The 17257-nt window shown below is 41.6% G+C and overlaps 1 protein-coding gene across 2 annotated transcripts in view; it reads left to right on the top strand.

Annotated features, from left to right (window-relative positions):
• GRIA1 (glutamate ionotropic receptor AMPA type subunit 1) overlaps positions 1 to 17257 on the top strand; it is a 272265-nt gene that overhangs the window by 132308 nt on the left and 122700 nt on the right. For both annotated transcript variants that reach the window (XM_070414554.1, XM_070414555.1), the window contains exons 3-4: positions 11939 to 12178; positions 14656 to 14840. In XM_070414554.1, the coding sequence (XP_070270655.1) occupies positions 11939 to 12178; positions 14656 to 14840 (425 nt within the window). The remainder of the gene's footprint in view (positions 1 to 11938; positions 12179 to 14655; positions 14841 to 17257) is intronic.

Raw genomic sequence — 17257 nt, 5'->3', positions numbered from 1 at the left:
AGCTCAGGAAATCAGTGAAGAGGAGAGGTCAGGAGTGAATTCAAATATCAGAGGAAGTAGGGTTTGGTTTCTGGTGGTGTCATTTGGTTTTGAAATCTGGAACTCCTTTATTTCCATACCCTTCATCCTTCATTTTTGTCCTCTCACCTCATCAATGGGCATACCTAGCAGGAAAAAAAATAATTTCACTGATTTAGGGTACCCTCAGGCTATCATCTGTAGATCTTGGTAAAACTTTGCCTTGATTGACAAGTGCCAATCAAGCTGATGGTTCCACCATGCACTGTAGGCTTGCTGCTCTGCTTAGGAAAATCCATTTATATGCATGATTTTCGTAAGGAAAGAATGGCAAATAAGAAACAAAATATTTTTATTTTTGCCATCACAGCAGAGTAGCCTTTAGCTGTAAGACAGTGTTATGGTCTCCTCCAGTACGAAGCAGGCCAGCGCATAGGAGAGGAGGCCTGGAATTCAGAAGCACCCATCTACTTGCCGTACTGTGTCCATGTATCAGGCTTCAGTTGGAGTCTGTCTGTGAACTTCAAGGTCCAACAGGCTCTTGTACAGAAGCCAGTGAGCAGTCGAATTGGGTCATCACCCATTGACTTTGACTCTCTCAGGGTTCCTTTCCTCTGCCCTCCCCACAATGTGATTCAAAAATCAGAATTGCCACAGAAAAACCACAGGATGTGAAAAAGGAAGACAGGGGCTCACACTTATCTCTAGCATTTCCCAGCTGCATGATCCTTGGTTCTTCATTCATCCATGGGCCCAATGGTCATCATTCCTGTACTACCTACTTTCTTGGGTATTCACAAGAGAAAATGGATGCGACGGATTTGAAAACCATAGAATACACTATGAGTTATTACCTCACCCAAAATGTTACTATTTGAGGCTACTTGCCATCCCATAGCAGAGTAGCATAGAGTAGGAGTTGCAAACTACAGCCCGCAGGCAAAATCCAACCCCAATGCCTGTTTACTCTATAAATAAGGTTTTATGCTATAATTCAAGTTTCACACTCATTGGTTTACATGTTGTCTTTGGCTGCTTTTCTGCTAAAAAAGCAATATTGAATAGATGCGACAGAGACCATATGGTCCACAAAGCCCAAGATATTTACTATTTGGCCTTTTGCAGAAAACATCTGCAGATACCTGGCATAGAGACACCTTCAGACAACTGGCACTGGCTCTGAAGTTAGAATGCCTGTGTTTCGGCTCTGAATCTTCTACTTAATGGCTATGTGACCTTGGTCAAGTTAAGCAGCCTCAATTTTCTCTCTGTAAAATGGGGATGATATCCCTACTCCATACAATTAAGTTAGTGAACAAGGATTTTGTGTAAAGCACTTAGAGTAGGACCTGGCACAGAAAGTGCTCAGTGTTGGCTGGCATTATTATCCAGGGAACAAAAGCTCAGGTTTGTGCTGATAGACTTTCAGGGGAGAGAATAGAATAGTTCAAACACAGACTAGGGAATAAGACAGACCTGAATTCATCCCCCAGCTCTGTCACTTACTACATGAATAACTCATGGAAGATTAATTAATCCCCCTGAATTTCAGCTTCCTCTTGCATGAAATAGAAGAAAAAAATTGGTTGCTGTGCCGAAACCGGTTTGGCTCGGTGGATAGAACATTGGCCTGCGGACGGAAAGGTCCCAGGTTCGATTCCGGTCAAGGGCATGTACCTGGGTTGCGGGCACATCCCCAGTGGGAGATGTGCAGGAGGCAGCTGATTGATGTTTCTCTCTCATCGATGTTTCTAACTCTCTATCTCTCTCCCTTCCTCTCTGTAAAAAATCAATAAAATATATATATTTTTTTAAATTGGCTGTTGTAAGGAGTAAATGATAAAATGCATGTGAAGTGCCTAGAACTAGGTTTGTCACATAGTAAACATTCAAATGGTGACATAATAATAATAAAAATAATAGTATTTTTCCCAAATAGTGCTAGCCACCCAAAAATAGCTAGGTAGTAGGAAGTCTCCAGTATGTTGACATCATGTGAGATAGGAGGCTAGTGATATCCTGAACACCAGGTTTTGCTATAGTCCAAGCACATGTAAATGAAATAGACTTTAAAGTGGAGTTGGTCAGACACTCGTTACAAGTCTTTTTTCTAGACCAATAGGCCCTCAATATTGGGTACCTTCTTAGCACTAACAATCTGTGATCCCATGATTGTTCCTGGATTAAGTGATAGGTCAAGGAGGAGAGCACACACATATATACATGTGTGTCATTATAGGAAATATCTTCTTCCCACAACACCGCATGGGTACATAGTGATAAGCAGTTTGCTATGCAGGGTGAAAATGTCCTTGTTTTAATCCATTCATCCTCATAAGGTTTGAGTTATTTAATGGGATTTAAACCTTTTTGCCTAGGGAGCACTGGCTACGGAGGCTGGGTGTTGCAGCCTTTAAGGTTGTCTGGGTTTCAGATGCCAGCCTAAGAGCACAGCTCTCATTCTCTGATGGTCTCACATAACAGGGAGTGGCAGGCTTCAGTGGGTCAAAACACAGTGGCCGGGTGGGGATACTGTATAACCCCAAACTCATAGTTGCTAGATGGTCAGCCTAATTTAGAAGACTGTGAAACAAGTAACATCACCAAGCATTTATGCTTATTTCCTATCCAGCTCTGTACAGAGTTCTGCACATTGCACATACCAAGAAAAAATGATAGAGTCGGAGGGCCTTTACCTTCAAGGAAGCGTACACACCTCCATTGTGGGTGAAAAGATATAGATACACTAAAATTCACTTGATAATATAAAAAAAATAATGAGTCCATCCAACTCAAGAAAAAGCTTGGAAGCAAGATGAGGTCAACTGTCAAGAATAGTATCAATTGATTAATATTAGCTAAATTATTTACCTGTACCAAAAATACTGTGTAGTCATTGTGCAATGCCCTCTAGGGATTGTAAAGAAGAATATAAGCTTTTTGAGTGCAAAAGTATCATCTGTCTTATTCACCACTCTGCCATGGTATCTAATCCATAGCAACAATGACTGGATTATATATAGCTCCTTACTGAAAGTGTTCAGATGTATGTGACATTTATGGAACTTCCAACATGGTCTATACTTTGACTTATAGTATAAAATACTAGCAAAGAGAAATGTAGGAGACATTTGTTAGTTTGATATGCTCAGTATCCATCCCTCCCTGTTCATAGCACTTTTATTGTATTGCATTTTATTTGGCTGCCATCTTAGGAAGACATTATCTAATCTTAGGAGGATAGTTAGTTTGCTCTGTCTTCCCTTGAACAAGGGGTGAACCAACCCATGCCCTGAGCAAGGCCAGTCTCAAGCTATATGGAGCAGGTAATAAAAAATGGCTGGAGCAATGGTGACACTCTGAAGAGACTGTCGGTGAAATCCTGACATCTAGATTCTCAGAGCTGCTGCAATCCTGTCTTCTCTAAGTTCCTTCTCTCTCTCTCTCTCTCTCTCTCTCTCGGAGATCCTTCGTATCTTTCTAACAAACTTCTTTTTGTCTTATGTTAGCCTCTTTGATCTCTGTTCTTGCAACCAAAGAACCCACATTAATAAAGCATGAGTGCTAGATAAAAATGGATGGGGCACACACTTCTATAGGCATCTAGAAGAAGAATAGAGACTGTGAGACTACAGCTGGAGATGGAGAGGGATGAGAGCTTCATGGAAGAAGTGGCATTTGAGCTGAACCTTTAACAAGTGGAAAGGATTTGGATAGGAAAAGGCAAGAGGCCTGTGCAGGCTGAAGCAAGAGCATGAGTGAGGGCCCAGTGCCTACAGCAAGCTTAGAAACATCTGAGGGGTAGTAGCATCTACGCTAGAACCCAGTGAATGCACTGACTGTCCATGTTGGCAGTCCCATTACACATAAGTCAGATGTTTCCCTTCCCATTTTTGGCAACCTTACCCTCCACTGTGTTTCTCCTCTATTGACTTAAACCACTGATTGTTAGATACAAAAGGTCTGGTAAGTTCAGCTTGTACTGACCCTCACAGACCAAGATGATGATGTTCTAGAGCTCCAAGGGTACCCAAGATACCCATGAAGTGCCCTGTATACTCAGAGTTAAGTGATTTTTTTTTCACCTTCATCCTTACTGTTCTTCTTTTCCCTATACTATGTCCACACTGGCCTTCTTACTGTTTATCAAGCTCATCAATCTTTTCCTGTGCCTAATTAAGGTCATTTGTACTTTCATTTTGTCTGCCTGAAACTGTTTCCCTGGCCCTTTGCCTAGCCAGCTGCTTCTTATGGTTCATTTCTCAGCTCAAATGTTAATGCCACAGAGATGGTCTACCTGACCATCTTGTCTGAAAAAGTCATTGTATGCTATTTTATTTGTAATACTTTCAATATCCAATATGTTTTTGTCAGTTTATATATCATCTCTCTCCCCTCTCTACAACCTAAGCTCCAAGGCAAAAGGGACTTGTCTTGTTATCCAGTGTTATAGCCCCTGGTGCCACCTGCTGCCCAGCACATACTACATGCTCAGTTAGCATGTGTTAGATGGATGGGTGAGTAGATAGGTAGAAGATGGAGAGAATAAAGAGAAAGTCCCCATCTGTAGAACTACACATCCCCAACGAGTGTAAAAGTTTTATTAGAGGTTCAAACACACCAACCAAAAAAAAAGAGGTTTGAAAAACATTGATTTAGTATAAACTCCACTGTGTAGATGGGGAAATACAGTCCAGAAGGCCCCAAATTAGCTTCTTTGAATTCACTTTTCGAGAACCATAGCAGGCACTTAAAGAGTTTTGCAGTAGAACTTAGGGTCTATCAGTCTGTTTGTCCTTTCCCTGGCTCCTGGTTTCATGTGTCAGCCCACAAGATGGGTCTAATTCAAGGACCAGCGAGCCCAGCCTTCATCTAATTCACAGCCTCATATACAGTGTCACATCTTGTTGGCTTTCAGTGCCTGGTAATTAATACTCATGTTTCATAATAAGTGCACAAATCTGAGCAGGAGACATGGCTCCTCTTCTGTGTCTCCCTTTGCTGCCATGTCCCACCTGGGCCTCCAGGGCCAGGGTGAAAAAAAGGCCCAGGAAAGCTGAGATGAGTCCGAAGCCAAGTGAAATGCAACTTTGATCCATGACACACTGGTTTAACCTCTTCAGTGCTGGCAAAGCCCTGGATGGTCTGGTCCCCACCCACCTCCAGCTCTATTCCACACCCCTCCTCCAGCCACAGTGGCCTTTCTGGAATTTGTCAAATGCCCCCTCCTCTCTCTCTCACACCTCACTGCCTTGGGTAAACTGGTCCTTCTATCTGCACATTGACATGAGGGGCTTAGCATCGTGTCTGGCCTGTGCTGCTAAGTGCTCAGTAAACACTGGCTGTAATCCTAGTTATGATCAGTTATTCTATGGTTGACCCCCTTATTACTCACTCAAAAAACCCCTTTCTTTCCCTTGACATAAAATGTACCGAACTTGTGTCAACTCTGTGACAGCAGAAAGCACATCTGTCTCATGTCATCACTGTATCCCAATTTCCTGGCAATGTTAGCTCCTAGTGCCCAATTAATATTTGTTGAATTTAACAAATGACTGATAAGGTTTTTATCTAATCAATGGCAAGGAAGCCCTGGACACATCTGAGAATTCTAAATAACCATGACCGTGATGTTGTTTAGAGGGGATGGGGACAACTTGCATATCTTATTCATTGTATGCCAGTATTAGATCTTAGAGGCAAAAAAGTGTCATGGGATGGAGGGGAGAGGCACTTTTACTGTCCTCTGACTGACAGAAATAAAGCACTTTTGATGTCACAAGATTAGAATCAGATCAAGAATGTCATTCTCATCAATAAGGATAAAAGTATTCCGGGAGGGGGATAAGGGTCTAAAACTCCTACTAACCACCCTCACACTTTCTATCTCCCTCCCCAAAATGAACCCGTCCTGTCACCTCATTATCCACTATTTACAATGAGGGTGCCATTTCTAGGATCTGAGCCAGGAGCAGGGAGAAATGTCTGTGTGAGAGACCTTAAATGAAGTGATAATAAAAAGGGAGTTGCTAATTCCAGGAGTTCCCTCCCTGGGGGAGAGCTGTCAGGGCGAGTGCCCAGGGCTGGGAGATTTATTGATACTAAGTGGATGCTGCCTTAACTAGAAATGATTATCAAAGAGGTTTAAGTGAGCCAAGGATGGAATTGGACAGCCAGCACCGTGTAGTGTGGGGGTTTTCCTGCCCTCACTCGTCCCCCTGCCCTCCTGCTTCCCCAGGAGGGAATTCCTGGCCTCATTTTTTTGACTTGCTCTGATTTTTGGACACATTCTGCTACAGAATATCTTGTAGGCAGAGACCTCGGCATCTAACACTCTGGCAGGATTCCCTGAATGTGCTGTGTCTTTTCTCTCTCTGCCAGTCTTTGCTGTCACCGTTCTTCTACCAGGAATATACTTTATGCACATGAACTGCCCTTATCCCCTTCTCCTGGCTGATTCCTGCTCATCTTCTACTGTCAAAGCTGGCACGCCCTTTTGGAGGCCTTCTCTGAAGTTACCAAATGCTGGGGTTAGGCCTGAGCCCTGTACTCGTCCCTCCCACAGAATTTATGCTGCAGTGTAGTTGCCTGATTAGCTGTCCCTCTTTCCCACTGTCAAGGTGACAGTCCTGGAGATCATGGACTAGGTTGCCATTGCATCTTCTATTTTTAAAACATATTTTTATTGATTTCAGAGAGGAAGAGAAAGATAGAAACATCAAAGATGAGAGAGAATAATTGATCAGCTGTCTCCTGCATGCCCCCAACTGGGGATCGAGCCTACAACCTGGCATGTGCCCTGACGTGGAATCGAAATGTGATCTCCTGATTTATAGGTGGATGCTCAACCACTGAGCCACGATGGGCTACCATTGCATCTTTACTGCCTAAGGAGTGGTAGATGTTGGATGTCACATGATGGATGAATGGATGGGTGGATAGATGGATGGACCAATAGAAGAACAGATGTGGTATATGTGCCCTTCATGATTTCCAGGGGCTGCATCGAGCACACCGCTCAGTTTTGTTCTGTTTTAGTATCCACAGTAACGCTTCTTTATCTGGCATTAGGGGAAGGCAGTGTGTTCCATGAGATTTTCTAGAAACCGAAGCTGTGCCAAGACTTTTCCTTCCAACACTGTGTAGGGAGAGGGGTGGCACAGCACAGAGGTTAAGAGCTCAGGCCTGTAGTCAGACTGTGGAGTTCAGATCTTGGCTTTGCCTTGCCCTACTCTTGGGCCTCACTTTCCTAATTTGTAACCTACCTCATAGGTTGAAAGGAGTTAATGTGAGGAAATGTCCTTGGCACAGTGTCTGGCACTGTGTAAGTGCTCAAATGTCGGCTCTTAATTATTACTCTCAGAGGCATTCTATGCAACACTGCGATCTTAAATGGAGAGCACCACGCTCAGGCTAGTCTGCTCTGACTCAGCATCAGTGTGAGAGTCGGTGCAGAGTTCCGATGCAGCCTTTGAACGCTCCCATTTCTTCCCTCCTGCTTGTTGTATCTAACAATACAGTCTCCACCTCTAGCCCCCTTTCTGATTTGCCGCCTCTCATCTACTGCCTGCTAGGTAACTAACTCACACAGTGGATTAAAGACTGTATCTTAAATAAAACTCAAGACTTCGAATGCACTTAGATTTAGTGCTGGGATTCTGTTACAGTCGGATCCAAGAACTCACAGTCTTTCTCTGATTTCTGGGTTTGAAAATGGGCACTGGAAGCTGCTCTAAGTTTGACCAGCAAATAACTAAATTGCTGTCAATCAGTAAACATTTTTCAATTAATTAGGCTAAAGTCCAGAATGTTGGAGCCTGAAGACGTTAAATATTATGGAGTCCAAACCATCTTTTTATGTATGGGAAAACTGAGGCCCAGGGAGAGTGTGAGACTTGCTCGAGGTCACATAAGTATTGTGTTGTGAGAAAACCAAAAAGATCGTCCTCCAGGCCTGCTGGCATCTAATCTAGTACTTTTCCTGCAAGACCCTGCTATCTCCTCACATTGAATATTTGTTGTGACAGATTCAAAGAAATGACTTGCAACTACCAAATACATTTTCAACATTTAATCAATGACTGCATTCTCCCAAAGCCTTGGGCCTACAGAGTCTCTCTCTCTCTCTTCCTCTCTCTCTCTCACTTGCTGCTCATACTTAGGTCAAATGAAGGTCAGACACTGAGCAATTCTGGGGACAAGAGTCCACTGAAGTTAATCCAGGCCAGACTACTCCCAGCCATGCTCTTTTAGGGAGGGGTGCAAAAATGTACCTATTTAGTCTTAGAGGGAGAATACAGAACAGTTTAAGGGAAGAGGGATTTGTAAAAAGAAAAAATAGGGAGATAATTTGAGGGAGAAAAATCCTAGCCTCTGTGTGCCAAAGATTTTACCATGTCTACTCCCTTCTATTTCTGCCACCCCGTCTCATCCTTTCTTCCTCTCCTTCTAAAGTTCTCGCAAGAAGTACCAGCCATGACGCCCCCAGAGGCCCAACTAAAGGTGTGAAACCAAGTAGATGACATGAGGGAATAGATTTGGAACATACGATTTCTAACCCACAGGATAATATCTCATTGTAGCAAGGGAAGAAGATACCCTAAAATACCGTGGAGAGCATATTATAATATTTTAACAGGGTTTATGTGCTCCCTATGTTCACTTCACCCAGTAAGATGGATTGTGCTTTTTGACAAATCTATATTTAACATGGGCAGAATGATATACAATGGATGCTTGCTGGTAGAGAAATCCATATTTATGGAAATCTTGATTCTGGCAATTATAATAGACATTTAATGATAGTGCCTGTTGTCTGCTATGAGCAGACAGTGTGTCCTTATTAGGGTGAAAGAGAAAATAGTATAAATGTTGAAGGATAAACAGCTTCCTCAGAAGAGTAGGAGGTCCAAGGTGACCCAACAGTCCTCTGTTTGGGGTCCAGTTCCTCCTTATTCCCTATTACAAGTTATGTGACCCTCTCATCAAGCACTCAGCATTCATTCATTCAACAAATATATATTAAGCACCTACCATGCCCCAGGCATTATCCTGGCTTTGGGGAAATTAACATTGACCCAAGCAGCCAAGGTATATACAAGTAAAGAAAATGATTTAAAATACTAATTAAAATATGAGAAATAAGACAGGGTGATGTGATACTTACTGGGGGGTGGGGTTGAGGGGAGGGGAGAGTCACCATTTAGGAGAGATGATAAAGGAAGGCCTGTTCCAGGAAGTGAGATTTGAGCTGAGATACAGCTGCTGAAAAGGAGTGAGGCTTGCAAAGAGATAAGGAAAGAGCATGGCAGGTAGAGGATGGCAACATTATTTTAGTCTCTGAGGCAGAAGGAGCTCAGAGCCCTGAGGAGCAGAATGAAGGCCAGGGTGGCTAGAGCATGGATTAAGGTGTACTGTAAGATAGGAGGGATCAGAAGGGCAGGTCATTCAGGCTCTGAGTCATGGACACATGCTTCACATGCTTGGGGAGTTTTTCTGTGTAAAATGGAAAACCTCAAAACTTTTGAGAGGTTTTGTATAAGGAAGGGAAGCAATGTGTTTTGTTTTGTTTAATTACAAAGATCCCTCCGACTTCGGATGGAGAATGGATTTCACTGATGAGAACAAAATGCCATAAAGCTAGAGTCCATGAGGACCACCTTCAGCTACCAGGAGGGCTGTGGAGTGGGTCAAGAGCAGGCATTCCATGAGTTTCTGGTCTCAAACAGTGGTCAGTACATGGGCTAGGCACCTTCATAGGTAGTGAATGCCCAGGACTGAAAGTGTGCAAGCAATTGTTAATGACCACCTGCCAGGTGTCCGGGAGGTGGCATGCTGGTGTCAGTGGAGGTTGGACAGATGACTTGTGTTGTTCAGTTGCAATCTTTAAGAGACAAATATCAAGGCCATTATCTCTAGGGACTGACCCTGAACTGAGATTCACAGGAGATAACTGGGTGCCAGTGATTAATTGCATTCTTTAGTGCAGCATGACCTAAAGGTCCTTTAAAAACAAGTTAAAAGTATTCACCAACAAAGGGTGCTAGGGAAAATATATTTGACAAAATTTGGGTTACACAGTTAGTGTGTGGTATGAACCTCCAAGATGAGGATAAGGTGTGTATCATTTCTAAAATCTATTTGACAAAAGAAACCCTTTTTTTGTTGTTGTTAAAGTGCATCTGTGGGACTAAGGTGTCATGGAACATATTTGGAAAATTCTTATGGAGCAATATTTGAGGCTCATATCCAAAGCAATGTGGTAAATATACAAGCAGGTGATGTGTTAAGAGAGCAAAGGATCTAAGAACATTAACTTTTCATCTTTAAAAAAACAATAATAACAAAGTCATGGGGGTCATGATGAGGACTCAATAAGCTAATATGTGAAAATTTTTTAAAATTACTCTAAAGATTAATTAGAATAATTAATCTTTGATGAGAAAGACTCATCTGCTTCACCATTCAAAATGGGAAGGTAATTTTTAGGTATAGAGGATGGCATTGGGGGTGGTCACCTGACTGGGTAAAGTCTATGAACCCTCACCCAATACCATAAATTATAATAAAGTTTGATGGTTATCAGAGGGTTATCAACAGAATGATGGTTATCAGAGGGGAAAGAGGGTGGTGGGAAGGCAAAGTGGGTAAAGGGGTCAAATATATGGTAATGGAAGGAAACCACACAATACACAGGTGTCAAATTATAATGTTGTCCATGTGACAAGTATATAATGATATTAACCAATGTTACTCAATAAATTTAATTTAAAAAGAAGAAATAAAAAATCAGAACAAAGATATATTTGGTTAAAAAATGAGTCTGTAATATTAGTTCCCTGGAGGGGCCTAACTTATTATAGACATCTCAGAATCAGCTCTTCAACTTTACCAACAACCCAAGGCTGAGTTTCTCAATCTCAGAATTGATAGTGGCATTTTTCTATTGGTCAACCCCACCTTCCATGCTTACTCTTCATGGCTCTCAACTCCAGTTTTAGCTCCATATTCTTTGAATGTGTATCATTTGCTTGGAGTGTTTCTTATTTTCTAGTGAGCTTATTAATCATGAAAAAATTTTATTTTAATAAATTTAACTTCTATTTTCAAAAAAAATAAATAAAGATCAGTCGCCCACTGACCTGGAATTTGGCCTTATGACCTCTTTTTTTGTATTGCATTCTAACTAGCACTGTCACCAACACAAACCAGAATTGGTAACTGCACTGAGATCTTACAGAATGGCTCCTGTGGGGATGTTCACACACACACAGATAAACTATTACTATGGCTGATACACAAGGGGGCCTGAAAAATCAGCTAGCAGGATGTACAAGTACAAAATGAGTATCAGCAGAGAAATGTACACCAAAAGCCAGTGGCGGACTGGGAAAATCTTAAACATGAATCAACAGCAAGCTGTCAGACCTCTTTCTTCCTGTAGAATCTTTTTATGCTTTGCCTTAAAGTGATGGGCAGTGTCATGGAAAAATCACTGGATTGAGGTCAAGATATCACATGTCTTAGGTGTGCATTAAGTTTCTGAGCTCTGGTTTTCCTCTTTAAAAGATGAACTAGTCATCCCTTTCCTATCTCAAGAAGGTTGTTGAAGACATAAAATGAGAGAACACATGAAAATACTTTGTATACATTTATAACTAATATCCATGACAACATCTGGCATGGAACTGGCACTTAATAAACATTGAATTAGATAGATAGGTGTTTGGGTGCACAGTTAGATAGATTGATGGGTTGAAAGGATGAATAGATGGATTGGTTGGTTGAACAGGTGAATGGCTAGATGATGGATGGCTAGGTGACCGGTTGTATGAATGGACTAGTGATAGGTTTGTCTTGGAGTCACCTGACAGCTTGTTTGTAACATCTTCCATCCATTAATCTTTCTCTTCTCTTCCAGTCTGTTCCCAGTTCTCCAAAGGAGTCTATGCCATCTTTGGATTTTATGAACGGAGGACCGTCAACATGCTGACCTCCTTCTGTGGGGCCCTCCATGTCTGCTTTATTACGCCAAGCTTTCCTGTTGACACATCCAACCAGTTTGTCCTTCAGCTGCGCCCCGAGCTGCAGGATGCTCTCATCAGTATTATCGACCATTACAAGTGGCAGAAATTTGTCTACATTTATGATGCTGACCGGGGTAAGCCAGGGACTAGGAGAGGCAGACTGTTGAAAGCTGGAGAGAAAACTACCAGCAGGGAGAAAAATGATGCCTTTTTGCCTCCTTGAGAAGCATGGGGAAATAATTCAGAAATGTTTTATTTCCATGGACTGATTTTTCAGTGGCTAATCTCTAACTCGTAGTGTGGAAACACATGCTTTGAGAGAGTAATCCCCTTAAAGCACCGTGTCTCTCTACAGCTCACCAGCTTCCATGGCTCCTGAGTCCACACTTAAAGTCCAAGGACCTCAACTGAATGGCTTATGGCTCATGGCAAGGTTGTTAGGAGCATAAACACTGGAGTCAGACAGACCTGGATTGAATTCTATGTTCTCTTCTCTCCAGCTGTTTGACTTTGGGCAAGCACTCTGCCTCAGTTTAACCATTCATGTAATGGGAATAAAATTATCTATGCCTTCATTTCCTCATCTCTATAATGAAGATAAAACCAGTCTAGACCTCATAAAGTTGTGGGGATTGAATGAGAAAATGACTACACAGTGCTTGTCGGTGTCTGGAACATAAGTGATGCTCAAAGTTCTCCATATAAATTAGCTGCTATGGTCATCACCATCATCATCATCATCATCCACCCTCCCAGGCCTTGCTAATTCTGTCTCCACCTAAATTTTGAATTTTACATCATATTCTCCTAATGTTTGCTGTACTGTTTTCTTCTCTAGTTCTTTACTCATGCTGTTCCCGTTTTCTGGAATGCACTTCCCTTCTCAAATATACATATACAATCCTTCCTCTCTTTTATAGCCTGCTCAAACACCACTTTCTCTAGTTCCTGATCCTTAAGTGGGAACTCTGCTCTTTTTTCTAACTTCTGTATATTGTACTGTCCTACCTTCCCCTTGTATACTCGATAGTCCTATAAGAACTTAGTTAATATTGGTATAAATAAAAAATGGATCATACAAAATCTGGAAACTGAGACAGAGGAGTTCTTTTCCTGAGCCAAAGGGAGGTTTTATAGGAGGTTGCTTATAGGGAGTCTTAGAAGACATTTGAGCAGGAGAGTGGCTTTTAAAATTGTTTTTCAAGAAGAGTTAGGCAGTCATTCAGATGAGAACCGGAAGCACCCTATTTTCTTAGATTGTTCTTCCCTCTCCTTAGTTTAATGATTTTCCTTCTCAGACACCAGCCATTGTGAGGATCATCTGCACAAGGGCTATTTCAGTACAGCTTTTCAATGTGATGAAACTTGAATCATGGAAGTGACAAAGCCAGAAAAATTTAACTTCAATTATAGAGGGTCATTTCTGGGGTCAGCAGAAGCACCCACACTCTTACACGGGCTTCCCCTGCCTCAGAACTCTGAGCTATGAGCTCTGCCATTTGCTAACTGTGTGACCTCGGTCAAATGACTAAATTTTTCTGAGCCTCAATTTCCACATTTGTGAAACAGGGATGATAATGGTAACTACCTCATAGGATTAAATGAATTGGAGGCAGGAAAGCTGGAAAAACAATGCCAGACACATAGTAAACTTTTAGTACTATACCAAACAACTTATACTAAAAAAAGAAACAAAGATAGGAAGGCATAACACTATTAATCTAAAAATGATGCCTGAGGCCAGGCACCATAATGGTCACTGTGGGAGGGATGAACAGTATTACTGGGAGACAGAAAAATATATGTGCAAAAGATTGACTAATAATGCAAGAGAGAAATACCATCTGACATAGATAGAATAACAACCTTCACCACGCTCCCAAAGATGTTGTGTCCTAATTCCTGGAACCTCAGAATATGTTTTATTAAATGGCAAAAGTATTAAGGTTACAGATGGGATTAAGTTTGCTAATCATCCTGGATTATTTGTCTGGGCCCAATGTAATCACAAGGGTCCTTAAATGTGGAAGTTGGAGGCAGAAAAGGCAGAGTCAGAGTGTGATGTGAAAAAGACTTGACCAGTAACTGCTGGTTTGGAAGACAGAAGGGGCCATAAGCCAAGAAATGCAGGCATTCTCTAGTTGCTGAAAAGCCAAGAAAATTTTCTCCCCTAGAATCTCTAGGAAGCAACACAGCCCCCTTGACACCTTGATTTTAGTCCAGGAAGATATATTTCAAACATCAGACCTCGGGTAGTACAAATTGATAAATGTGTGTCGCTTTAAGCATCAAGTTTGTGGTAATTTGTTATAGCAGCAGTAGGAAACTAATACACCATCTATGTCTCAAAGATGAAACAAAGCAGCATTGAGTAATGGGCTCTTCTATCATTTAGTTACAAATTAGAAGGCAGTAGTTGAATTCAGTACACATCGAATACTCACTATGTGAAAGGCAAAGTATTAGGTACTGAGATATACTGAACCTTCATGAATGTGATTGACAGTTATTAGATGCTGTTTAGATAGCAGGCTGGCACATTTGATAAGTGGGTACTAAATGCCTGAGTATCCTGATTGCCACTTTTCTGTCTTACTCACCCGACCTCCAGGTTTGTCCGTCCTACAGAAAGTTCTGGACACAGCTGCTGAGAAGAACTGGCAGGTGACAGCAGTCAACATTTTGACAACAACGGAAGAGGGATACCGGATGCTCTTTCAGGACCTGGAGAAGAAAAAGGAGCGGCTGGTGGTGGTGGACTGTGAATCGGAACGCCTCAATGCTATCTTGGGCCAGGTAGTGAACACCGCAAAGGGTCAGGGTAGGTGTGGGAGGGGGTTCAAGAGGGACCTGAGTGACCTTTTGTCTAGGGTGTTACAAAGAGAGTTCTCAACTAGAAAAGCCCAGATGCCTCTCTTCTCCCATTCTGTAATTCATAAATTTTAATTGTGAAATTTTATGGAATAGCACAAATAATGGGAGCCTTGACATGGTTCTCAGATCAGTTGAGCAAAAATGGACTTCCAGTGTTTCCCTTTATTTTTAAAAAGAAAATTACATTGCAATTTAGAGTTTGTGAAGGGCTATCACATTTAGAAACAGCCTGTGGAGCCAGGTTCCTGGGTTCAGCTCTGGGTTCTGTCACTCACTAGTCCAACACTTGGCATCTCATTCATTTGGCCCACTGACCTATTTTAAGAGACTCAGGAGGCAGCTGGCAGGCACCTCCCTTTTCACTGTTTCCTTGAACACTCTCCTGTGTCTGAAAAATCAATTGACTGTATATTCTGTGAAAGGGCACTGTAACCTCAACAGTTTTCAGCCAGGTCTCCAAGCCATGGTTCTTCCGGTTCTCAGAACTAAAGCATGTGCCCATTATAGAAGTAGCAGGTCTTTGTGTAGGTTACTGTCTTTTTAAATCACATGTGTGCATTCATATTTGCTTGCAAGGAAGTATATTTTGCAATCATTTTTGAACTGTGCTATGTAATAAAAGATTGTAGTTTTAGGTACTTGACAACATGACAAAGCTTGTTAATGGCCTTCAAGACCTCTGCGGCCTCCACAGGGAATCTCAACACACCAGCTCAGCAATCACTCAGAGGTCTCAGCAGTGGAACAGGAGAAATTTTGAAAGTCAGCGATTCTTAAGACATTAACTCTGTGTTCCACTTTTACAAAGTGTGGTTCTGGCCTCCCCTCTGGGAAAGAGAAACCAGCAAAAAAAATGGTTTTCATTGAGATGAGAGTTCTCTGGTCTGGAGTCAAAGGATTTGAATTTCAGTTAAATGAAGTCTAGGGTAATGGTTAAGGGCAGAGACCCAGGAGCCAGAGCGGCTGAGGTTCCAATCCCAGCTGTAGTATTTACTAGCTCTGTGACATTGAGTCAATTGTTTAATCTTTCTACATCTCAGGCTCCTGATCTGTAAAATGGGTATACTAATAACAGCATCCCTTTGGAAGCTCCTGAGAGCATTAAAAGTCTCTCTACATGTAAAGCACTCAGAACAGAAAATGATATATGTAAGCATTGCCTATCTTTGCTATTCATACTGCCAACTAGTACTGTCTTCTTGAGTCACTCCCTTTTTAGGGATAAGTGTCCTCATCTGTAAAATAGGAATGAAAGCCCCTTTTCTACAAAGTTAATAACACATTAGATGAGATAGAGGTGGAGAAAGTGCTGAATGATAATTAGGGATTCTTAGGAGACTGATGACTTGTCCTATATAGTTCCATAATACTCAGTGCTACTATTTTCTGAGTGCTTACCATATACCAGACACTATGCCAGACCCATTCCATGTATAGCCTTACTTCATCCTTATACCAACTCTATAAAACAGCTTCAATCAATTCCTCTATTTTATAAATGAAGAAACAAGGGATTATGCTTAGCCAAGGACTCACAGCTAACATACAAGTAAAGCAGGAACTCAAACCCAGCTTGTTCTGCCTACAGGGCCCAACCTCTTAAAAATGCATCTTTTTAGCTTCTCTAGCTCCTTTGCCAAAGGACAAACTTGCATTTTGTAAGAATGTGACTTGTTAGTATGGGTATTCCAGATTATAGTATGTTAACTTTCAAAATTGTTTAATTATTCTATTCTGGAAAGGAAAATCAAATAGCTGAAAGGATCTGTACATTATTTGATTTACCATCTGCACTCAACTATTTCCAGGTAGGATGACTAATGGTCAAATTGGGTGAATGATCTGCCATGGGTTCAGACAACTAGTTAGTGACAATAATGAGTCAGAATGTACATCTCCTGACGTGCAGTCTGATATCTTGGCATCATCCTAAACTATCAAAACACCTAGCAATTGGTATATCTTTTGGTCTAGATATTATCTGCCTAAGAAGGGAGATGGTGATTCCAAATTCTAAATAGAATATCAATTTCCTGTTCTGTCTCCAGCCCCCACCCCAGAATATAAGTCAATAAGGGCAGGGATTTTTGTTTTGTTTTGCTTTTCCCCCTGCTGTATCCACTAGTGCTTAGCAGTAGTAGGCATTCCATAAATGTTTTTTGAGTGAATAAAAAGAATAGGGAATTAATGAAGTCTCAAAGATCCCAAATATGAAATGGGTCTGGCTATCTACAGGTAGCCATTCACTGGATAAGAGCCTTTGAGCTAGAGAGAAGAAAGAGCATATAGAGAAGCCCAGAGGGCATGTGAGGGTGGAGATTCATAGAATGGCTTAGCAG

The sequence above is a fragment of the Myotis yumanensis genome, unplaced genomic scaffold (genome assembly GCF_028538775.1).
Source record: "Myotis yumanensis isolate MYYU_CA2020_CCGP unplaced genomic scaffold, mMyoYum1.0.hap1 SCAF_5, whole genome shotgun sequence".
NCBI lineage: Eukaryota > Metazoa > Chordata > Mammalia > Chiroptera > Vespertilionidae > Myotis > Myotis yumanensis.
The sequence above is the reverse complement of the archived record's forward strand: the minus strand, read 5'-3'. Positions and strand labels throughout refer to the sequence as shown.